Source organism: Microcebus murinus, chromosome 5 (assembly GCF_040939455.1).
Source record: "Microcebus murinus isolate Inina chromosome 5, M.murinus_Inina_mat1.0, whole genome shotgun sequence".
NCBI classification, from domain to species: domain Eukaryota; kingdom Metazoa; phylum Chordata; class Mammalia; order Primates; family Cheirogaleidae; genus Microcebus; species Microcebus murinus.
In genome coordinates, this window is record NC_134108.1 from 9124340 (window position 1) to 9149716 (window position 25377).

At 52.5% G+C, this 25377-nt stretch overlaps 1 protein-coding gene across 1 annotated transcript in view; it reads right to left on the bottom strand.

The window, feature by feature from the left end:
- Window positions 1-13823: 13823 nt before the first annotated feature.
- Window positions 13824-25377, bottom strand: part of ZDHHC14 (zDHHC palmitoyltransferase 14) — a 254045-nt gene continuing 242491 nt past the window's right edge. The window contains exon 9 of the mRNA XM_012759590.3: window positions 13824-25067. Coding sequence (XP_012615044.1) covers window positions 24666-25067 — 402 coding nt within the window. The 3' untranslated portion in view covers window positions 13824-24665. The remainder of the gene's footprint in view (window positions 25068-25377) is intronic.

Genomic DNA, 25377 nt, shown 5'->3' on the forward strand with positions numbered 1-25377 from the left:
AGTCATCCCACTATCTCGCTTAAGGATTCGTTCTAGGACCCCCACGGATACCAATATCCTTGGGTGCTCAAGTCCCTGATATAAAATGGTGTTTTCAACCTCAAATAATCAAGAAGGTCAGAATCCAGGTTAAAGAGAGTCTCTTCAAGTGCAAAGTCTGAGAACGGCCATTCAGGAAGCACAGATTCCAAAGAATGGATGTCAATGTCCAAAGCGTAGAAGTTTGGGGTCATTTATATAGATAAGGGTTGAGAAGCTTAACAGAATCTTAGCATCTCTCTACATAAAGCTTAATACGCAGGTACAGTAATCTGATTAGTCAAAGCAGTCTTTTTCTTTCCTGAAGAGTTATATTATATAACATTCCACACTGAAGAGGAAAGAGTCGTGGAGTCTTTTGCGCCCTGTGGTCTGAGACAGGTACATGACAAGAAAGGAGGCTGTTAATCTACAACGAAGATCAGTGATTGGAAGGGGAAGAGGTCTGGTCTCTGGTCCCTTCTAGTCATTTAAAGAACAGGAACAGTGAGGAAGACAGTTAATATATAATCTAAGAAGCAGAAGTTAAAACTATATGCTAGTGACTCGGATCACAGTCACATCTCTTTCAAGGCATAAAGTGTTTGAGGGGTTCCAACAGCTTTTAAATTTTATTTATATTCACAGTGTAGTATTTGCACATAACCTACACAATCCTTCCATGTACTTTAAATCATCTCTAGATTACTTATAACACCTAGTGCTATGTAAATAGTTGTTGTACTGGGTTGTTTTTTATTTGTATTATTTTTATTGTTGAATTGTTATTTTTATTTCTTTGGACATTTTTTCTTTTGTCATCATCAAGTGTCCAAAATTAATTTGACCATTTTTGATCTGTGGTTGATTGAAGCCTAGAATGTGAAACTTGTGGATATGAAGGGTCAACTCTATGTGTGTGGTCTTGGTTGAGGTTCTTGACATAGAACTCCTAAAACCCTTGGCATTCTCTGCACTATAAGAGGACTTTTGGTGTGCTAATGAATGAATGCTGGTTGAAGGGCCCCTGGATAGCTTCAGGATGGGGGCTGTTTGCCAGAAAGACAAACCATGTGGTTACAGATGGGAACTTTCAGCTCCCACCCCTGGAGCTCCAGGTAAGGGAGAGAGACTGAAGATTGACCTAATCAACAATGGCAACTGACTGGATCAATAGGCCTACATAATGGAAACTCCATCAAAACTGTCAACCTTAAATAATGAGATTCAGAAAATATGATTAAGTATAAAGTTTATTCAAGCCCAAAGCTTGAGGATGGCCACCAGGGAGCATAGATTCAAGTTGCCCTGAATATACACTCCAATTAGCAGCAGTTACAAGTGGGTTTTTAAGGAAAACGAAGAGGCAGCGCCTCAGTTGTCTGCCAAGAATTTACATTAATATAACATAAGCTATTGATTGGATATACATCGTTCTTTGCATCACAAATTCCAGGAACGCAAAGATAATGGGTGAGGCGGTTAGTCAGAAACAAAATGCCTTTGGCCAGCTTGACTGCTTGAGACCAGCCTGGGCAAACATGGGAAAACACTGTCTCTCCACGCAAAACAAAATAATTAGCCTTAGTATATGTCCTTCCTCATTCTTAGCAGATTATTTCCTAAGAGTTAAGCAGAAACCAGCCCTGAAGAAACAAAGAATGGAAGATTTGTTCCATCTCTGACTTCAGCCAATTACCTGACGCTGGGTCTGAACTCCCTGCCTGCACCTTTGACTGGCAGCCGACCAGGCTCCCCATGCAGGCCTTCCTGATGGGGTTCTCTCCACTCCCTGGTGCCAGCTGGTCTGCAGAGGCCACACACAGGACACCTCTCGTCCTTTGCTTTACCTTTTGATGGGTAGGGCCCAATTGTAACACATTCAAATGTTAAGCATCCACCCCAAAGTGAACATGGGACATAGGTGACATGCATGTTTGCTTAGTGTGCATGCACGCGCCCCCTTCATGAATATTCGTAGCTCCTCCTATGGCCGGTTAAATATGTATAAAGGGCTACCGGTTCAGCATAAATTCCTGTCTCACTTCCTCCTTCTAGGTGATGGCTTTCAGTCTCAGCCAAAGGCTCCACTTCCCAGCCTGCAGGTTGCAACCCTTTTAGGAAATAAAACTCTCCTTTCCAAATGTATAGATTTTGTGATTTTTTTAGTTGACATCAGTAAAGCACTTTCCTGAGTTCTGTGAGCTGTTTTAGCAAATTATTGAAACTGCAGAGAAGGTTGTGGGAACTCCCTGACTTTATAGCTGGTGGGTTGGTCAGAAGTACAGTGGCCTGGGCTTGAGACTGGGGTCTGAGGTGGGGGTGGTCTCAGGGCACCGAGCCCTTGACCTGCGTGGCCTGCACTTACTCCAGGCAGTTAGTATCAGTACTGAATTGCAGGACAACCAGTTGGTGTCTGAGAGATTGGGGATTGGTGGGTGTGAGGAAAAAATCCACACGGTTGGTCTCCGAGGTATCACGAGTGAAATCACTTCAGACAGAGGAAGGGAGATGTCAACCCGGGCGGGCACTGCCCTGATGTGGTTTAAAACTTCCCGAGGCTGAAATGCCCTTACTACTCAGTGGTATTGGGAGCTAAATCTTCTTTAGAATGGAGCCCGAGGACTCCTTGGTCTTGAGTCCTCGGGCTGCATTGTTGAAGGGTATTCAGAGTTATTGTATAAAATATTCATCCAAACCCTTACTACTCAGTTGTATTGGGAGCTAAATCTTCTTTACAATGGAGCCCGAGGACTCCTTGGTCTTGAGTCCTCGGGCTGCATTTTTGAAGGGTATTCAGAGTTATCGTATAAAATATTCATCCACACCCAAGTAAGAAAAGCCCTCTAGACTCTCACTGGCCGCCGTGAGGTTTGTTTCTTGGTGCCTGGAGAAACCTCCAAGGGCCGAGCCTGAGCAAGACAGATGGGCAAAGGGGAAACCCAGAGTCTGAGAAATGAAATGACAGAGACTGACTTTGCTGCAGAACAGACCTGAAGCTATTAGTTCACAGTGAGAGCTTCGCTTTCTCAGGCTCAGGGATTTTTTTTCTTTTTAATGTGCTTCTGAACCACTCTTTTATGAGAATGTGGTTTCATACGATTAAGGAAACTTTGAATATTAGAAAAAGAATTTTTCATCACTTATGCCCTGTCTGCTTTAAAGAGGGTTTTGAGGTGGTTTAAAATACGAAGGCACATATAAAGTAGGACAGTGAAAACAGAGATAAGAAGGCGTGCACAGGGGCCCAGGGTGAGAGGGATAAATTTAGTGCTCATTCCAGAAGTTACTAATTCAGGACCTAAAGGTGGTTTGACAGATTGTGCAGTTCACATTGCTGATTAAAGAAAAACCTGCTAGAGAGATGAATATTTTCAGGTACTAAATTTTATGAGGATTTTTTAAAAATGTAAATCTTTATATGAAAGGCCCTGAACAATGTCCCTGTAGTAATTTTGTAAAAGATATAAAAACTTGAAAAAAACAGACTAAGAATCCTTGAGTAAGCATCACATGCGGGATGACCTGAGTCTTGTGCTTTCCCTGAGCTTCGAGTCATTCGCCCCTGCCTGTCCCATAAGGTGACAAAAGGCAAAGAGAAACTCTTTGATAAAATCGCCATAGACTAGAACAAAATGGCTGCTGGGGGCAAAGGTCATTGCCGGAGTTCAGAGGACATGGGGAGAAACGAGAATGTGCAACAAAGGTAATTGTAGAGGGGCAACATCTGGCTACTACTGGGACACAGGCTTAAGATTGCTTGTGACCACAGACTCAGACACAGACCTTGTGTCCAGAGTACTTACACCAATGTTACAAAAGGAATTGTGGTTAGAGAGCTGATTATCAGACGAAGATAACAGAAGAAGTGATTTGTACCTTCACTATGCCAGCACCCCACCACCATCACCAAAAAAAAAAAGGTAATTATTGGAGAAACAGATTTGACCTTTGGATAACAGAGAGTAGAAGGAAAAAATTACCTTTGCAACTTAGGATTTAGGAAGAAAACATCAAAGCACTTTGCATCTTGAGCTGAGAGCACCTGGGTCAGATTGGATGGGTTTAAGGGACTTTCACCAGCGCCCAGTTCCCCTGGCAGGAGACTCTTTGGAACTGGGTGCTCAGCAGGAACTGGCTTCACGGGAATGCTGCGGACCTCAGCCCCCGGAGCCAAAGGAGTGACGAGGGGGGCTGGTCTAGCCTGAGAACTGGAAAGGCTCCTCTCCTGCTCAATCCCAACGGCTCTCCTCTTGTTACCTCTAGAAAATGGACATTAATGAACAGACCCCAGCTACAGCCCTCTGGTTGACCATGAACCAGATGCCACCGCCATTGCTGACCAGTCGATAAAATGCAGCCCAGCGAGTGGGGATGGCCACCAGAGTGCGGAGCAGGGATCCACCCAGACACTGGACATTCAACCTGCTTTGTGTTTATTTCCCCTCTTTCCAAAAAGAAGCAATAATGGAAGTACAGCGTCAATCACTTACTGGTAAAACGAGACGAATTTCTAAAATGGGCTGCTGTATGCAACTACTTTCACATTGCGAGTCGTGCCTTCTAAATGCTGAAAAGCTATAAATCACAAGCCTAATGGATTCTGTCCTGTCTATTCAATATCTTCCAGGGCATTGAATCTAGAATGTAATGCATTAAAGGGAAAAAAAAAACACAAAAAAACCACACGAGCACGGACATTTTCAGAGTGAACTTCCCCATGCTAAAAGCTTTCCCCCTCCCTGAGACAAGGCCTTGCCCTCTTCTCTCTTGCTGTTCTCCCCATCACAGGTGAAGAGCTGGCCTTGTCGTGCAGCAGAAAGAACATGGGCTGCCCTGATGACACGGGACTTCAGGCAAGGAACATCAGGCATGGAGCCGCAGTGTTGTCACCCATGCAGGGGACCCGTGATTATGAGTGAGGGAAGGTCCCTCAGGACTTTAGACGGCCCTGGTCTTACAGAAGATGCTTCATCCACGGCGGCCACCGTGGCGGTCATTTTACACTGTGATTCCTGCCCTCTTACCCACGGCTTCCTGGCGTCGGGATTGGAGGACAGAGTCTGCCACAGCTTCCTCATTCTTACTTTGTCTTCCCTCCTTTCTCCTGTGACCAGGACAAAAACCAGGAAGGACTGTCTCTGCCTCGATAAATAGCAAAGCACACGATGACCTATGTCATTACAGGAGATGCTCCTGTTGGGCAGAGGGGTCCACCCCGCTCTGGTTTCAGCGAAGCTTCTGAGCAGGGAGAGGCCCCCAGCATCCTGGGATCTTTATTTTTGGGAAGAGCTGGCTGCTGCCCTGGCCGGGTGGGGCTGTTTTCCGGGCTGGACGAAGAGCTGCGCCTCGCTGCTCGGAGCCTGGCCTCTCCCCGCCGAGCCCGGGCTCCAGGGCCTGCCAGTGTGGTCACGAGGGTGGCTCCAGCTCACTGTCGGGGAAACTCAGCCCTGGAAAACAAAGCTGTGTTGCAAGATTTCTTCATTCCTTGGTTTGGACACCACTAAGTTACTCATAAATTTAATGCAATTGGAGCTTTCCTCCCAGATGAATCACATGGCAAGCACACAAAAGAACTGGCCCAACACAGCTAGACTCCTAGTTTTTAGACTTTATCTTGAGTTTTCTTTTCTGTTTACATGTCTTTTATCCCAAATCGGTATAAAAGAGAAAAATAAAAACAGATACAGATAAAACTGACATTGTTTTTATGCTGGGTGTACTCTAGGGCTTAGAAAGAAGCTTAGTTTGGAAAACCACTCTGGACTCGGTCTTCGGTCACGAGGAGGGCTGGAGGAGGGAGGACATTTATCCGTTGCCTCGGTCCCTTCAGCTGGGGCACGGGCGTGTCCCCGTGGAGCCCCCGTCCGGCTGGCGGAGGAGCACCTGCTTGCTCTGCCTTGGAGTAGGCGTGCTGGGCCGCCCAGGCCTCGATGGTGGGCTGGACTAGGGTGTCAGGTGTGTGGCATTTGTGCCGCTCCTCTCCTTTGCTCACGGCACAGTCGTGAGTGGCACGCAGTCCTCTTTCTCGGGGTGCAGCCCGAGATGCGGCTCAGCCTGGGCTTCTGGATCGTCACTGGCATCCACAGTGTAGACGCCGCGGAGGGTCAGACTGTCACTCGGGCCTGGATCTGTGAGATGTCACCAGCTGCCGTGGGGCAGAGAATGAAAGACCTGTTCTCTCCTACAACACAGACCGTCGCTGCTCCTCACACGGTGCTTGGCGCAGAACACTGTTCTGGAGAGGGGAGTTGCCGAGACTGTTTTCTGAAGTGGCGCACCCACGACTGGGCCGCCGTGACTCCAAGATGATGCAGCTCAAGGAGGCGCTGCGTTTCTGAGCAAAGCAAGACTCACTGAGGCGGGAAGCAGGCATCTGCCGTCATCCGGGAGGATGGCTGTTCAGAGGCCCCTCTGGGGGACGCCTGTGTCTTCCCCTTGCCAGACTGGGGATGCTCTGGCAGGGCTGCTGGCAGGCGGAGCCTCTCTTCCAGGGCTGAGCGTCTGTAAGCGACGCAGGTGACAGGAGCAGGCAGTGGCCAGGCTAGAGCATGAGAGACGGGGAGGGGGTGGCTCCCCTGGACTCCTGGCAGAGCAGGTGTTCTGTGAGCCGCAGCGGCTACGGTGATGACAACGGCCTTAGTCTGAGAGCCGGCCAGGCCCCTCCCCACCCTGACCGCACATTCCCTCCCCAGGGGCAAACAGCCGGACTGACGTCCTGCTTTGTACCAGGGGTCGGTTCAGGCCACACGAGCTCCTGCTCAGTGCTGCAGGGATTTAAGGAGATGTCTGTGATGGCGTCACGGACACCATCAGCTGCCTGCTCAACATCCGCGCCCCTTCCCCTTCGAGACGGAGCCTGGTCTCAGGAGGGTGCCAGGAGGCCCAGCCAGTCGTGCTGGCCCCATGCCGCCCGTCATAGTGGGGCCCGTCAATCCAGGCCAAGACAATGACGGGGCACAGTCCAGTTAGCTGGTCCTCTCCCCGGGGACCGTCCTGGGGAGAGATGCTGAGCAGGGTCCCCACCACGCCCATCCTCGCCTCGCTTCCCTTCCCCATGATGAGCAGGGGACGGCCACCGGGCAACCTGTGTCTGGTGGCCGCATTGCGGTCAGCGCCTGCCCTAGCTGACAACCCGGCCTTAAGGTCTCAGAGGTTCCCTTGGGGCTTTTAAATCTGGGCTCCATGCGGTTAAGGCACCGCGTGGAGCCCAGCAGAGGCCAGGCAGGGAAGCCTGGAGAAACGCTCCTCCCCGGGCGCCATCCCGCCCGGCTGCCCTGTCACTGCTGCTTCTCCCGGGAAGGAACCAACAAAGGGGGATCAGGACGCCGGGAGCCCCCCTTACGGAGGGAGACAGAGCGACGGCAGGAGGAAAACGCGTCGTCATGCCGACGTGCCTGCCTTGCCGGCCTGTTCTGTGTCTGGGACCAGGAATTTGAAGATGATTCTGTGCTGGGGAGAACCCCGCCATCACGCGCCGGGAGGCCCACGGCCCCGGGAGTGCTCAGCTCTCATCCTCCTCTGCAGCCTGAAGTTCTAGAGCATTCCAGGGCCTGGGCTCTGGTTCTCTTCACACCCAGGAGCACATCTCTGGAAGAGCTGTAGTAAGTAAGATCACTATGACAACAAAGATTATAATTGCTACTCCTTCTCCAGAGCCATATGCTCTAGCCACGTGCTCTGCATGGACCATCTCTACGCCTTCTGTGACACTGTAGAGAATATGTCTTGGGCCCAATTTACAGACAAGGAAAACTGAGGCCTATAGACACACAGGCACTCAGGCAGGTGCACACAGCAAGGAGTAGAGCTCAATTATTAGTTTGATATCTGGTATGTCCCCTGTCCGAGGACAGCATATTAAATGGGGTTTTGGAGCAGGGAGCTGGAGCAGGAGCTTGCTCTGTCCACTGCACACAGCGGCTGGTATTGCGGGACTCAGAGTGCTGGTGCACTCTCCAGCAGGATAAGTTACAAAAAATAAAGTAGAGCTTGGATTCCACGAGAGGTTGGTCGGTCCGTCAGTGGCCCTCCTTCCACCGGGCAACACGTCCTCCCATGTGCCCGTGCCACCCTTGCCTGCCCACCAAGCTCCGGGTGCTGCTCCTCCCTGGGGTCTGGCCGGGGAGGCCGGAAGGTGGAGAAGCTGGAGCTGATCCACCAGCTGCTGCCCAGCGGCTCTCAGGGCAGGGGTGGGAGTGGTGTTGCAAACCACACACGGGGCCCCGTCCCCACGGTACCCACAGGCCTCAGGGCCCTGTTATAGTGGGTGCAACAGACGCCCAGACATGCAAATGGACAGTTTCGAGCCAAGTCAGGGCAGCCACAGGACCTCTGGTCAGAGCTTCTGCCCCTGTCCTGGGGACAGTGCTGCTCTCAGACCAGACTGGCCAGATCAGACCTGCCTCCCAGGGGACACTGCCTGCCCCTAACACCCTGCAGGTCCCAGGGAAAGTGTGTCTCTAACTTAACTGCATGTCGACAACAAAGACCCACAGCATGGGCAGGCGTTCCATTTGTAGCACTGCCTTGGGGAGCCTAAGGGTGCTGCTGGGGTTATCTAAGCACTTGGCCAAGGGAGAGGGAGTCTGAGCTCGGACCTGGAATTTGCAGCAGGGGCCAGCCCTACAGCCGACAACCAGCACGTGCAAGGTTTTTGAGTCCTTTTGAGGGTCAGGTGCGCTATACAAGCTGTCTCAGCTACGCCTCTGCACAAGAGCCCCGTGAGGTCCATCCGGAAGGTGGGAAAGCAGGCCTCAGAAGGACCGAGTGACTTACCCAAGGTCACACAGCCTGTGGGCAACCCAACTGGCCCTGGAACTCAGAGCTGCCTGAACCCTTCCCACGCTCTTACCAGGTGTCCACACTCCTCAGGGCCCCAAGGACTTTCCTGCTTGCACATTTATGTTTTTCCGGAAGCCAGAAGAACAAAGAAGGCTACCCCAGAAAAAAATTGAATAACAATTAGAAAATCACTTTTTTTCCTTCTTGATAGGGCTGGGGACTGAACGCTTAGAGCTCTGAGGTGGGTGTGACTCCACCTGGAAGGAGACACAGAGCCGGGCATCTCGGCAGCTCCCCTGGGCCGTGGCTCTCAAGGGGACCCACAACAAGGGCAGTGACTCTTGTAATGGACTGAACTGTGTCCCCTCAAATTCGTATTTTGGAGCCCTCACCCCCAATGTGACTGTATTTGGAGACAGGGACTTTAGGGATGGAGTTAGGTTAAATGAGGTCCCAAGGGTGGGGCCTTAATCCAGCAGGACTGCAGTGGTGTCCTTACAAGAAGAGGCCCTGGAGCTGCCCCGCTGTCTGTGACGGAGGACAGGCCTCGTGACGGGAGAGCAGGAGGTGGCTGTCTGCAACCAGGAGCCAGGAGGGACCTCGAAGAAACCAGTCCTGGTCGCACCTTGACCTTAGACTTCAGCCTCCGGCCCATGAGAAAGTAAACGCCCGTTTCAGCCACCCGACCCGTGGGGTTTGATCACGGCAGCCTGAGCAGACGGGCGCAGTTCTCTGCAGAGCTCCCCTTGGCCCGCCCCGCACAGTGCGGGGTCAGCACAGGCTGTCGGGTCAAGGGGACCCCAAGGACTCACCCTGCCTTCCCACCTGGCAGGGACCTTGGCTTTGCTGTCCTTCTAGGAGCTGCTTCATGAGACTGGTGTGGGAATTAACTGCAGCAATGCATGGGAAATGCTTGTCACGGTGTGTGGGGCACGAGAGGATATTGCGATTATCCTATTTCTGGAGTAGCCAGCAGGGGGTATTTTTTATGGGTCAGGGACTCTTGGGTTCAACTGCTCTGGGTTTCCAGCTGTGGTGCCGTGGCTCCGAAGCGCACGTCCTGAGTGTTGCCGGGGTGGGTCCAGGGGAGGTCACAGCCTATTTTCAGTATGCTCCAAAGTCTGTGGGATGCCACCCACCAGCCTGCCACGACACCACACAAGCTAACCAACATGTCACGTTCCTTTGCTCTCGGCTAGAATTAAGCAAAGTCCCATGGAAGCACTGCTCATCTCTGCATGGGCAGAAGCTGAGATAGCTGGGTACATATGTCCTTGATTTATAAGAAAATGGGAACATAAAATACTTAGTATCTCATCACCGACCCCACAGCACCCCTGGGAAGAAAATAATGAAGAGGAATCCTGGAGTGTGAAGCTGCCAAGTACCCTGGCTGGAATGCTGAAGTGGTTTTGAGTATTTTTCCTGCAGAAATTTTATAGCAATAATGCACTGTGTTCGAGGCTTCCTTGCATTTTAATAATTATGTATGCTTTATATATACAATATTCTTCTACTACAGTGCTCTGATTTGCTAAAACAAAGGCAGGTACAGAAGCCGAGAGAGTCTCCCACCTGCCCCTGCGTATCTGTGTGTGGACCCAACACCTAGTCATACCCCATCAGCAGTCACTCCTCATGCTGCCGGGCGGTTGCGCTGTGCTCTGCACAGAGTTTGGATCGCCTTGGGTGGCACGATGCTGCGATGCTTCGTGTGTGGGCACGGCGGAGGCCTCCAGTGAGGCCTCGTGATTAACCGGGTCTGGCACCTTCAAAGGCCTCAGGAAACGTTCTGTCCGAGGTTCCTGCATCTTGTCATGTCGCAGACATGAAAGGCGCAGCTCCTAACATAGCTGTAGCCCAGAGCAGACAGACCCGGACTGAGGCCCCAGGGCCGCAGAACTCGGGGTTTGTGCGGGCCCGTGTCAGCCGTGCCCTTCTGAGGTTTGACTCTGGAGCCTTGCTCCCCTGCAGAGGCTGCTTCCCCCGGGCTAGCCGATCCCTAGACAGCAACCGACTACCCAGAGCGCACCTTTCATATGCAAGCGAACCCAGGCCCCCAGCCACCTCCTTCACCTCTCTCTGGGCCACTGTCCATCCGCCCTAATCACCCCAGGGCCAGGTACCAGCACTAGGGACAGCCTGTGCCCCAGAGCCCACCGCCATCACTCAAGCCAGCCCGGCCTCAGCCTGCGTACCCTGCACGTTCCTTCCTGGGAAACCACAGCAAAGGCTCCTGCTCACAGTCTCCCCCTCTGTCCCCCGCAGGGCCTGGTGTGTGGCCCTGCCCGGGTGGCTGCCTCCTGCTTCCAGGACTGCGAGGACTTCCTCCTTCAACACGGGCATGCTGATGTCTGCATGTCTTACCAGCCCAGGTGAAAACAAACCCCGGGGACCCTAAAACAAACCCCCAGGAGTTCCGAAGTTCAGCTCAGACACACAGTCCTGGGCCGGGCTGCGCAGGGTGACACTCAGCCTCGTCTGCAGCTGCAAGGTGGGAGTGACAGGGCTGCAAGAAGCAGCCGCGTCACTGCAGTGATGAGCCCCACTCATCAGTCCCCCAGCCCCACTCATCAGTCCCCCACCCTACTCATCAGACTCCCACCCCACTCATCAGTCCCCCGCCCCACTCACCAGTCCCCCACCCCACTCATCAGTCCCCCAGCCCCACTCATCAGTCCCCCAGCCCCACTCATCAGTCCCCCATCCCGCTCAACAGCCCCCACCCCACTCAACAACCCTCCACCCCAATCAACAGCCCCCTCCCGACTTATTAGCCCCCCTCCCCACTCATCAGCCCCCACCCCACTCATCAGCCCCCTACCCCACTCCTCAGCCCCCCCCACTCATCAGCCCCCCACCCCACTCATCAATGTCCCCCCGCCTGTCAGTGTCCTGCAGCACATGGTACCTTCATTCCAGTCCCTGAGCCGACATTGACACATCATGGTCACTCAGAGTCCACAGTTTGTTTACATCAGGGTTCGCTCTTAGTGTTGCACAAATGCATAATGACAGGTGTCCAGCATTGCAGTGTCATACAGAGCAATGTCACTGCCCTAAACGTCCCCTGTGCTCCTGCTCCCTCGGTCCCTTCATCCCTCCCTCCCCCCAAACCCCGGCAACCACTAATCTTTTTACTGTCTCTGTAATTTTGATTTTTCCAGAATTATACAGCTGAACCCTACAGTGTGCAGCCTTTTCAGATTGGCTTCTTTCAGTTAGTGATGTGCTTTTAAGTTTCCTCCATATCTTTTCATGGTTTGAAAGCTCCTTTCTTTTTAGCATTGAATAATATCTCCTCGTCTGCACGTAACACAGTGTATTTATCCACTCACCTACTGAGGGATATCTTGGTTGCTCCCAAGCTTTGGCAATTATGAATAAAGCTGCTATAAACATCCGTGTTCAGGTTTTTGTGTGGACATAGGTTCCCAATTCATTTGGATAAATACCAAGGAGTGTGTGTGCTGGATCATATGGTAAGAATATGTTTAGTTTTGTAAGAAACTGTCAAACTGACTTCCAAAGTGACTATACCATTTTGCAATCCCCCAGCAATGAATGAGAGTTTCTATTGCTCCACATCCTCACCAGCATGTGGTGGTGTTTGTGTTTTGGGTTTTTGACATTCTAATAGGTGTGTAGTGTGGCCAGTGTTTCTTCTTAATTAAATTTTGGGCATTATCTCAAGTATCGACTTTGGATGCTGCAGTTCTATCATCTTGAATAAAAGGAGAGAGTAAGAGAACCACTCATGCATTCGTCATTCACTTCATCATCAGATATTTTTTGAGTGGCTACTATGTATGTGCCCGGCACCCGGGGGTTCTCAGATAAAAGACGCTCTCTCTGCCTCAAAGAGCTCAGAGCCTCGTGCAGGAGGATGGCGGGTGGGCGACTGACACTCAGCACTAGGGAGCACGCGGGAGGAGATTGTGTCATGTTCCCAGGGAGGGAAGCCACGGAAGGGGGCGCTACCCAGCGAGGAGGGGAGGCTCAACAGGGAGGCGGGCAGGAGATGGTCGCTGAGCCTCCCGAGGTTAAGGCTGGATGGACAACCACCCCGGGCCTGGAGACAAACAGGGCGGGCAGGGAGGGCCGGCGGTTCCAGGCAGAGGGTGGGCAAAGGCTCGGGAGCTAAAGCTGCATCTCAGGGTCACTGGTGTTTAGGGTGTGAGGATGAGGAATCTGGGGTTCCAGCAGGGAACAGAGAGGCCTGGGTTTGCTTTCCAGGGGGATCTCGGGCCAGCTGGGGGTATGGGCTCGAGGGAGCAACAGGAGGGAGGGAACTGGGTGTGTGGAAGGTGGGATCCGCAGACAGGTGGGCTCACTTGCCCTGATGTCAGCCACTCTGATAACTGCCACAGCGTGCAGATCCCTGCCCTGAGAAAGCCTCTGGCCCAGCTGTGGATTATCCACAATCTCACTGTAGGCGAAATGTTGACCTCCTCTCTTTACTCCTCATAGCTGGGACCAGAGCTGCTGACAAACTCCTTTTAAAAGTCTGATTCAAGGCCATTTATTTCCCCCTCCTTGACTTGCACACCAGTGGACGGACGGATGATGTGTTAGGAAACGGAGGTCACGAAAGTGGCATCCTTCTGGGTCTTTGTTTACACCCAGGTGGCAGCAGTTGGGGAGGCTGGGGGAGGGGCAGGAGGGGACCCAAGGGCTGCCCAGCCCACTGTGCTGTCACCACCCTGAATCCACGACAGGTGGCAGATGAGTAAACAACCATGGCAACTGACCAGCCACTCAGCAGCGCGGTGAGTTGTCTGCGCAGTCCCACGTGTTGGGCGGTGGTGGCCACGGCTTGCTCCTCTTGCAGTACAGCGGAAGATGCCATTTCTTCTCATCCCCCCGCTGGCTTCTTGTATTTTTTTTTAAGGAACACAAACTAGCTAGCAGCATTTACACATCATTAAGCCCAAGCAGTTATGACAAATGTGTTAAAAATCCATAAACTAGAAAAAAGCAAGATCTTTCCCACAAGCACAGGCTATTGATATTTCTCAAGCTAGTCTGAAATCAGTAGGGAAATTACATCTTGCTGGGCTTCCTCAAGGAGGAGCCAAGGACAAAGGACAAAGCCAGCAACTGCAGCTTCGGCAGGACAGCTGGGGGGAAAGAGCGCTGGGGGAGGGGGTGCATTTGACAGACTAGCGGCCAGCTTGCTGCAAAGTTGAGTTTCCTCTAAATTAAGATCTTTCATCCATTCCAAAAATATGAGCACCTACTATGGGCCAGGGAGTTCTCTAGGCACCTAGAATATATATCACCACTGTATTCAAGACAGTCCCTGTTTTCAAATGGAATTTATATTCTATTAGGAAAGACACAATATGAACAACTTCAATATCATATATCATATAATGTTAGGAAGCGAAAACTGCTAGGAGGAGTAGAAAAAACAAGGCACTGCTGCCAGGAGATTGACAGTGATTTGAGCTGAGGGCAGGAGTGACACTGGGAAGGGCTCCAGGCTGGGGAGCAGCTGGAGGTGGTGGAGCAGCTGGAGCTGGTGGAGCAGCTGGAGGTGGTGGAGCAGCTGGAGCTGGTGGAGCAGCTGGAGGTGGTGGAGCAGCTGGAGGTGGTGGAGCAGTTGGAGGTGGTGGAGCAGCTGGAGGTGGTGGAGCAGCTGGAGGTGGTGGAGCAGCTGGAGGTGGTGGAGCAGTTGGAGGTGGTGGAGCAGCTGGAGGTGGTGGAGCAGCTGGAGGTGGTGGAGCAGCTGGAGGTGGTGGAGCAGCTGGAGGTGGTGGAGCAGCTGGAGCTGGTGGAGCAGCTGGAGGCCATGGCGTGGCCCAGCAGGGAGGAGGCTGGAGGCTGGGCAAGAGCCATTTTTACCCTGGTTGGCCCTGCAGACTTCTGACGTAGAAACTCCACATGGCCAGGGACCACACGCCTCTTTGTGGCAAGGATAAATCTTACAGTCACAAACCTCGGTGTAAAAAATCCGGTTTTTGGCAACTACTTAATTTCCAACTCTGAGCCCCCAGGCTGTGGAGGAAAAATGAGTCCAGGCATTTCTAGGGCGGCCCGGTCTAAGTCAGGCATTTCTAACCTGTCAGAGCTTCCCTCTCCCCCTTGGGCTGCATGGATGTGCTTGTCTCGATGTCCTCTGGCAGATGCCCTGGCGCTGGGTCACTGCTCTGTGGCCTCTGTGGGACGTGACTTCCACGGCCCCCAAGGTGCCGCCGCTCCCTCGGCAGGCCTTAGAGATCTGCGCATTTGATGGGGACGTTTTGTGCCCGTGACAGCAAAGAGTTGCCTTCTTACAAAACTGCGGCCATGATGACGTTTCCCCAACAGGAGATGCCGGTGTTGGGGACCCTTGTCCTGCTTTGGACACGGGCACCTCCCGCCCCCCGGGCGTGGCTGGGGCACGGGACACGTGCAGCTGTGCTTCTCTGCCCGTCTGGGGCCTTGGAGCGAGGGGCTGGGATCTGGCCACAGGGCTGTCCCGTCTCTCTGCCGCTCCCTGACTTGCCTTGACTTCCCCGAGCTGCTCTCAGGCCAGCTGGGAGACTGGCCATCTCCTTAGACTTGGCTCCTGTCCCTCTGCTCTGGCGTCCCTCCAACACCCACGGAGGGGGGCGGGCTGCCCTCTCCCATTGCCCTCCGCCCCTGGAGCGTCTCCTCCCTCAGTCCACACGGAGCCCCCAGCGCTTCTCCCTGTGGCGGAACAGGCCGCGGCTGCCTTCCCTCTGGGTCTTGCTTACAGCAGCCTCGGAAGGGCTTTTCTCTCAATGCTGCTGTCTCTGCTCCGGCTGCGCAGCAGGCTGTGTTGGAGCCCCAGGGTAAGAACTGACTTCTGGGCTGTGCCATGATCCCAGAGAAGGTCCACAGATGCAGCGAGCAGAGGGTGGAGGCACAACATAGAGCTGGAGCGGGTCATCCTTGACCTTACTCGCTGTACATCCTTCCAGGGACAAGTTGGGCGCAGCAAGCGCGTGACCAGCCCGTGCGAGTCCTGCTCACCCGGCACTGGGGGACGGGCTGCCTCCAGCCCGAGCAGGAACTGTCCTCTGCTCTGGGCCATTGCTGGTTTGTAGTTGGAAGGCGTTCAGCTCCTGAGGGAGTCAGCAGCCAGGGCCTGGGGCGGTTCGCCCTGGATTCTCAGCTCCTGGCCAACGCGTGGCCCCCTGTGTCGCTCGACGCCCAGTTAGAGACGGGGAAGTGGAGTCTTCCCCCAGTCTGGCTTCCCCATGGCGAGGTGTGGCCACGTCCGTGATTGGACAGCTCCAGCGCAGAGCCACAGGCATCGGTGGGGAGGTAAGTGGCTTTGGAGGCCATCCCGTTGACTCCGCCTCTTCCCCTGGGCTCTTTGTCACTCTGACCTCCTGCCAGCTCTCTCCCCTTCTGCCGGAAACAGACCAACCCGCCACTCTTCAGAGCAGTGGCTCTCAAGTACGACCCCAAACCAGGGACGCCAACCTCCCCTGGAAACTTACTAGAAATGCGGACGCGCAGCCCCGGACTTGCGAGTGAGAAGGTCCGAGGGTGGCCCGGCAGCCTGTGTTCTCACTCGCCTTCCAGGTGATTCTCTCACCCCCAAAATTTGAGGCCCGGGGCTTAAGGGACGTTGGCAGTATCTCCTGCTCTGCCGCCATCGGCTTTGGGCACAGGCGAGGCGGGAGGAGTAGGGAGTTACAGAGAGCCAGGCTTTCGGCTGCTACTTCAGTCCTGCGGGACCTGCAGTACGTCCCTGGTTTCTTGTCAGCACGTGACCTTCATCCTTCATGACAGTATTTTCCGGTTCCTGAAGAACCTCAGAAGCGAGACCTTGTGCAAGGGGATCCACTCGGGTGAGCACACAGGCCTTCCGATGTGTGCCCCACAGACGCCCAGCCTCAGCCCTGCGTGTGGCTCTGCTGTCAGTTCACGGCCAAGCGAGCTGCTGTGCCTCCAAACAGCGGGAGGAAGGTGGCGTGGGCTCGAGGGGTGGCGTGGAGGAAACGATGTGTGGTCCCAGGCCCGGCAGGCTGCAGGACGCCTCCCGCTACCCAAGCACCCCTGCCTCCTCCTCCCAGATGGCATCTTAGGATGCCAAAGCCTGGCACACCTCCTGACATTTTTCAGGAACAATTTATTCCTTTAAGGATTTTATAGTTTCCCTAGAAAAGTAGGAGGACAAAACTCCCAAATACTCCTCTTTATTTTCCCTAATCTTGTATATTTCTAAGCATGTTGAGTTTGACAGTGTTAAGAGCAAACCAAAGTATACGCAATGCATTTTCTGTTTTTTTCTAAACTAACCAGTTAGTCCGGGTCCCTGATGGCTTTTACAAGGGTCGACTTATCCTGCCTGCTCCTCCACATTCTCCCACTGCAACCCACTTGCCCTCTGCTTTCTGCTCCTTACCAGTTCATATAATTAAAAAAAAAGTTTGCTAAAATCGCAGTGCGCCCGACTCCTGCTGCCCTCAGATGACGCACTTGCCCCGTTAGAGAAGCCCTGGGTGGCGGCGCCACGGCGTGTTAGGGGTGCTGGCTTGGGGGTGGGACAGGTTGCAGGTTTGGGACTCACTGGGTCCCTCGGGACACGGCGTGGGCGCTGCTGTGCCAGGGTGTGAAGTGCGGGAGTCCTGAGACCGCCTTTGATTCCGACACCGACTGTAAGCTTTGCGGTCTCCAAGGCCGCCCTCAGGCTTGATAATTCGCTAGGGGGACTCACAGAACTCGGCAAAGCCCTTCTACTCAGTTTGATTACAGTGAAAGGATCCGACAGAGGGAAGAGGCACCTGGGCGGGGTCTGGAGATGGCACGCACAGAGCGTCCAGGGGTCCTGTCCCTGCGGGGCTGTGCACACAGCGATTGTGTCAATGTGCACGGAATACCGCCAACCAGGGCGGCCCGCCCAGGCCAGAAGTGCAGAGTTTTATTGGGGGTTACTCACGCAGACATGCCCACCATCTCCACGGCTGACCTCAGCTCCCGGCCCCTCCAGGGCCGGAGCGGACGCCGTGTGGCCATAAACCGCCTTCTCAGCACAGACGATCTGGCAGGGCCAGGTGAGCAAAGGTGTTCTTATCAGGCAGAACATTCCGAGGGCTTAGAGATGATCTCCCAGCAGCGCAGGGCGGAAGCCAGACCTGTCTATGGCCAGGGTACTGCCTACTGCGCACAGGGCTGCTGAGCGTGGCGAGCTGACCGGCCCCATCCGTGGGCCGCTTCTTATGGATAAATGCGGCAGCCGATGTGTGTGTTTAGGAACATCTACAGCAACTGGACACAGCATGTCTATTAAGTCTAATAATGAAATATTGATATCGAGGCTTTTCTTTTGTTTGCCTGTTTTAAATTATACTTTTCTAGCAATTTGCTTTTTATCATATTTAATGGAACTGTTAATGTGCAATGGATAGGATACTTTTTAAAAAAAAGTGAAAATTATTCTTTATCTGTGATGGCCGGAGGAGCACAGACCCACTCTCTGTGCCAGCTCTGTGCCTACCAGTGCTGTGACCTCGGACACGACATCCCAGCTTTCTGGTTTCCAGGGTTCTCTCTGGTAAGATCGGGCAGGAGTGGGTGAACTAGATCAACAGTTTTTCAAATTTTCATTTTGACTATGGCAAGAAAATGTATGCATATCATGACCCAGCACGTTGCTTCCCCTTGTTACAGGCAAAGGGTCTGGCACTCGCCACTCTAACCTTCCTGTTCTTGGCCAATCCATCTAGAAAGAAGAGTGTGGGTCTATACCCCTAGACTGGTTTCATGACCCACTCAGGGCACCCACCCCGAAGTGGGAGACAGTGTTAGGTACCTGTCTTTAAAGTGACTTCCTGTCTCTGGGGGGGATCTTGAACAAGATTCCTATGTGTCTGAACCCCAGGCCAGGACGAGCTTCTGGGGGCTGGCTGGGGTCGAGGTCTGCAGATCAGTCACCTGCTCCTAGCTCATCATGTCCTCTGACTAGACTAAGCAGAGAGTTTTCTCCCTTTATCTCTTGGCATAAAATTTTTTTTAAAAGCCTATGATTTTCATACTCCACTGCTTATTGTCACCGTGTTTGTGTGACACAGGGATGGCACAGGCGTGTGGATTAGTAGCAAGGATCCACGCTGAGCTCTCTCGGTGTGTGCATGCGTCTCGCTTAGGCGTGTGTTCGCTCTGGGGTTACTTGAGGGCGTCGTGCTAGCGCTACAGGTCGCCCACCTGCTCTCAAGCGCGTCAGCATCCGCGCCCACTCCGAAACCCACCCAGAATCCAGCCCAGGCAAATGATTCCCGATGTCGTCCACAGTTATCTGTGTGCTCGCTCGCCGGCTCTTGCGTGAAACAGTGAGCATTGGATGGAGTCAGCTGGTTACCATGGGTTACAGAAAAGGAAGTAGATGCTGTAAAAAAAAAAGAAAAAGAAAAAAAAGAAAAAGATCTCCTGCTCCCCCCTTAGATTTAGATAAAGCACCACCCCCTCCACTGCTCGCAGTGACTCATTCTCCTTCCTGGCGGGGGAAGGACACCGAAGAAAGGGCCTGAGGAATAATTCTCAGCAGCAGATGCCACCCACTGCGAACTGATACGGAGGTGTTTGGCGGAAACAAATGCCAGTCCCTTCCTTTTACTAATATGGAATTTAGAAATAGCTCAGCCGTGTCGGCTGGAAGCTCACGCATCAGTTCCTGGAAATACACAGAAGAACCCTGTTGGTCACGAGGAAGTGCCACGTCGCAGGGGAGCAGACGTGTCTGGAGGTGACCAGGTTCCCTTCGCGAGGTCCCTAGCTGAGGTCCTGTATGTTCCGGAAGGGAGAGGTGTCCTTGGGAAGTGGGGGGACAGAAGGTGGAACATAGAGCAAGCGGATTAGGGGGGTTGAATTTCTGCATTGCTCTATAGTTACTCATGAAACAAAAAAGTTGAGAACCACAGCTGGAGGACACCAGTCTGGATATCTGTGATCAGAAAATCCACACTCTTATACAAATGGCTGTCTACACAGTGCATATTCCCTGAGCCCAAGGCGATCCTACTAGTCTTTACATCTTGTTGACCTGGGCAATATTGACCTTATAAAGACTGAAATTTACATTTTATGCCATTAGCAGTTTTTATTGAAGGAGGAAAATGTTTTCTTAATTCATTTCAGGTTTAAGATCAATTCTGCAAACATTGATTAAGACATGAAAGGCACTTGAATAAGCATACATATTTCTGAAAACATGACATGTTATGTACACACGTTCACCATTGTTCAGATTTAGGGCTTTGAATTCACTAAGAATTTAAAATTCTTTTTTTTTACTTTCTTATGTCAAAATTGCAACTATTGGTATTTGGTATTTGCAACTACTACAAATACAACCCAGAATGCTCTGGGCAAAGGTTAGCAAGGCTTCAACCTTTTTTTTTTTTTTTTTTCACTGTATGCTAAAACCATCTCTGTTCATGCAGAACCCAGAAAACATGTCTCCTTGGACATGCCATGTGGCCTATTGGTTTACATATCTTAAAATATCGAGGGCAATTAAGAGCTGTTCATTCCTATCCTCACCATCCATACCAAGCTTCCTTTAAAAATTCTACAACCGACAGGAAGTCTCTGCAGTAGCACCAGATGCTCAGCTGCTTCCCGATCCACTCTGTATGTAATTCCTGGGGTTTATGAGATTGAAAAATAATTCCAGTTGAAGCCATTTATCTAGTTTTGTGGCAGAAACAATCTACTCTTCAGTCTCCCAATTATTTTTTATGGCCGGATTAACGTGCTAACCACCTAGATGTTGAAAATCCTTCTCGGCTGCATCATCAAGACCAGGCACAATGGGCAAACGGACAGAGGATGAACTGATTTACAAAATTATTAGCATCTTTGACATTTATCTGAAAGAAAATGACACTTGAGATCACTTACTATTTCAATAACTTATTCTCATGAGAGGGAGAGGGAGGCAGTTTTTCTTTCTTGTGAGGTTCCTCGGAACAGCACAGGATGGGGCACACAGCCCTCCAGAGCCGGCAGAGGGACCGGGGGTGGGGTGTAGGGGGGGAAGGTGAACTTATTTGAAGGTCTCACTCATTTGGACAAGAATATGCTAGACTCCCAACCCCATACGGATTTAATAAAAAATGTAAACATTGATTTGATTTAGGCTCAGCTTTCAGACAGTTGTAAGGCATTAACTAGAAGGTATATTTCACATTTGCTCCCCTTTATTCTTTGTTACCTGGTCAACAGCGAAGTGGGCTCAACAGTGTACTCTTGGGGGGGAACGAAGGACAACTACTGCTGGAAAGATTCCTACTAAATCCTTTAAATATTCAAAGGTAATATTAAGGATACCTTCCAACGAACTTCAAAAGCCCCAAGCCGAGGGTGAGAACAGTGGGTTCCTGGCACGAACCGGACGGCTTGCTGCTGAGCGCGGACCGGGGCGGTGAAGTTACAGAGAAGCCTTTGCCGGGGTGGGCAGAGAGGCCCGAGACCCTCAGGAGCGGCCCGCCAGGGTGTGCCCTTCGCAGCCTCTGAGTGGCTCAGGTTCTAGCACGTTCCAGGAGATGCCATCACAAGCCCCGGGGCCAAGGGCACCCACTGCTGATTTTGGCCAATTCATTTTTCTTGCTGTTGAATCAGATGAGAAGCCCTGGGCCCGGGGGCTTTCACAGCACCAGAGGGCCGACCCGTCAGGTCTCGGCAGGAACAAGGCCCCTAAAAGGGGGGTTTTCCTCTCCTTTGGGAGCCGAGTCAGCAACCTGAGACACAAGAGGTGAAGGCCGCAGCGCACGCAGGGGTGCGGCGGAAAGCCTCCTCCTTTGGGCTGTTATGGGCCAGAACAGCTACGTGGTTGGCCCCCTTCTCACAGGCTGGAACAACCACATTGGAGAGGTGGCGTGAGCACCTCTCTCCTGGGCACCGCCCAGATGCTGGCATACATATTTCTGAAAACATGACATGTTATGTACACGCGCAGGCACAGAGTGACGTGTCATCGGCGCTCCCAGACGCAGTCTGTCTGCCACCCACCTGCTCCGTCCCCCCAGCCCAGGGACCAGGGCACTCAGGCTAAGCTCAGCCTTCCAGTGCCCAGCGCCGGGAAGCCCGCGGTCCCCTGGCGCGCTCCTGGGAAAATGGGAGCCGATGAATTCTTAAACAACAGAGTGAGTGTGCGAGTGTGTGTGCTTGTGTGTGTGATGATGGCCCAAGCTTTAATAGCATGGTAAAATATTTATCTTATTTTTTATAGCTAGCATGCAGTCAATGGGCAACACACGGAAAGAACTTAGAAACATCAAGGTCTACTCAGCCGAGGCTGGCTGGAGCCACTCGCCACCTGTGTACGTACCTATCTGCGATGGGAGAGGCAGAGCCATCGCCTCCCTGAGCAAGTCACCCCAGCCCGGCCCTCCACCCCACAGAGCGGGGAGCCCCTGGGAGCACGGACAGGGCCATGGGCATCTCTCCGGTTTCAAGACAATTAATAAAACATTGTCTCAGCAAATTGGCCTGTTCAAGTTAATCTCCCTCTTGACCCTGAATAGCCTTGATTTGTGTCACCAAATTCCCAATCCTTGCTTCGATACATGATGCCACATAGCCACAGAGACAGGGCCGAGGGAATTGATAATAAATATTGAGTAAATAGTCATTGTGTGAGGGCACGTGAATAATGACCCTCGCTTCTTGGGTTTTTCCATAATGAGGTGGGAAGAAGGGCTGGTCGTAGGAAATCAGCAACCATTGAATTAGGAAATGTTGGGCATGAAAGGGCTCTACAGACCATTGTCTCTGTCTTCTAGCAGAGGAAACTGGGAGTGGACCGGGCCACACATGCTGAGCCAGGCTCACGGCCACCCTCTGAGCACCCTTCCCATCAGGGATACTCCCTCCTGGGGCGTCTGGGGAGAGAATGTGGGGAGGCAAGGGGCAGAGACAATGTGGGAGGCTGTGGAAGCTCCTTTGTGGGGCTGTCACTTTGTGCTCACAGGCAGCGAGTGCAAGGAGAATCCCTGTGTGTTGGTGACGGCGAGCGTGCCTGGGTGTGTCCCGCTCATTATAACTTACAAGTGGACACAAGCGGTTAGGTGGTCCTGAAAATAAAACATGACTACACATGGTTTACCTTTTCCATTTTCTATACATGCATGCAGTATGGAAAATAAACATAGCTCAAATATATCATAATGCAAGAATTCTGCAGGTTTTTGCAGCATAAATTATTTTTTGATCTGTGAATTGCCTTTGTTCCAAATAAGACTTGAAAACTGCTTTTTTTTCTTTTTCTTTTCTTCTTTCTTTTCCTTTTATATAAAATGGCAATTCCTTCCCAGGAGAGACAGCCTTTTTCCATAAATGCAAGTCATTTGGGGTTTCTTGTATCAATGATCAATGCATCTTGTCTTTCATACGGTCATAAGGAATAAGAGCATGATTTTGAACTTGAGTAGATTTGGCTGTTAGATTTATCACCTGCAAAGAAGCCAGGAGAGAAGTTGCTGAGTACCCTGCAGGTACCTCCAAAGTGTCTTACTTCCTAAGTACAAAGCCAGGTCCTTCCTAGGTGATAAATGAAAGTAAATGAGGTGACAATTTTATTAATTCCATTCTGATTAGCATCCATGTAAGAATGACAGTCTACATGTTCTCAGCCCAAACTTTAGGCTGGTTTCTCCTCCTCGTTTTTTAACACCTTTACTAAGACCTCAAGTTTTGCTTACATGTTTGGTGACACATTAACACAGCGTGGAGCCCAGAGGACGGCCAGGCAGCACCCCTTCTCCCTGGACACCCCCTCCCTTGCACTGACCACAGATTAACTACTACATGGCCGTCTGCAAATGTACAGCAAATTCCGCAAGACTGTGTCAGAAAGAGATGATTAAAGAACAAAAGAACCTGATGGAAAGCTAGTCTCTTGTCTAGAAAATCATCCTATACCTATCTCCCAATTCAAAAATTTGATTTTGGGTTGTTCTGGGACCATTTCTTGCTAGGGATACTTCAGTAAAAACAAACTCTCCCGGACCCTCCAGATGACTGTGTTTTAAGGATAACTGTACACAGACCCAAAACAACGGAGGACGTCATTTTATTGGCTGTCCACGGGAAGTTCCATCACACAAGGAGGTGAAGTCTCTGGTGGGGCCGCACAACACACAGCCTCGTCTACCTGCTGCACAGAGGTGAGTGACCCTGGTTGGACCCCGGCCACCCCCTGCAGCCCAGCCACTTGCCCACAGTCGCCTCAGCCCAGAGGCAGACGAGTGGCGACACTGTCCATCAGTCTCGGCTTGTTGTACTGTCTTCCAACAGAACAGCACAGGAAAATTCACAAAATCAAAAAAAGAAAGGAAAGAGAGAGAGAGCAGCACTTCCTTTGGAATACCAACACCACTGGAGCACAGACGGCAGTGTGGCATGCAGATCCACACCTGCTCGCTTTTCCCCGTCATGTTTTTTTGTTGTTTTGATTAACAAATGGAATGGCGTGTCTATTTCAAATATTAGTAGCATAACACTTAAGTGCGATTTCAGTCCGGCCACCTCCCTGTGTCTGTCACAAGGCCAGCAGACGGCCGTGTAACGCCCAGGCAGCGTCTGCTCTTCCCGGCTCCAATGCCAGGCCCGGAGGCTGCCCCGTGCCCAGGCCCTCCCTTGAGGTTCCGAGCATCTGAAAAAAGCTGCTTCTCTGTTTTCATCTCTGTCAAAGCGCTCAGGGTGGGGAAGAAAATCCGAATAAAACCAAGCGCTAAGCATCTGGGTCCCGCCGCCCTCTGCCATCAGCGGGGGCTCCGTCCACTCTCCGAGGGCTCTCTGCACCCTGGACCCGGGGCTGTCGCCTCGGCCCCGGGGCTGTCGTCACCTGGTCTGCGGCACTCGGTGGGGAGAAGGGCGCTGCCCCCAGCCCGGGCCCAGGCGGGTCACACGGAGCTGAGCTTCACCAGGCCGCGCACGGAGTCCTCGTGCAGCGAGTCCTGGCTGGCCAGGCCCAGCACGTGCACCGTGCGGCTGTGCGCCAGGGGGCTGCCCGCCGCCAGCAGCCCGGGCGGCGAGGGCGCCTCATCCGGGGTCAGGAACTGGTGCGCCACGAGGTCCTCCTTGCGGGGCAGGACGTCGGCCAGCGCGGCCTCGGCGGCCAGGTTGGGCATGGAGGAGGGCGGCGTGGGCGGGCCCAGCGTCAGGCTGGCACAGGGCGTGCCCAGGCCGGGCTTGCCGGGCAGGTGCAGCTCGTCGCTGGTGAGGCTGGGCTCGCTCTGCAGCAGGGGCGTGGCCGCGGCCTGCAAAACGAATTTGGTGCTCTGAATGCACTGGTCTTGGTCACACTGGAGAGCAGCAGGAGGCAGCAGAGAGAAGGTGGGGGCGGGAGGGGCGGGGGAGGGGAGGGCAGGTGTGAGAAGAGAGAAACCGTTAGTGACACCTCAGTCAGTCCAGGCAGGGAGCGCGCACAGTAGCCCTGAGCAGCTGGGGAGACACCCAGCACCTGGCAAATACCAACACCTGGCTCCTAAATGACCCACTCGAACACCTCCAGGGAGTAACAGGCTGTGGTGCCCATGGCCTTCCTTCCCAACTTAGAGGATGTAATTTTTAAAAATCCCATGTACAGTTATGGGCTTTGACCACCTATGGCAG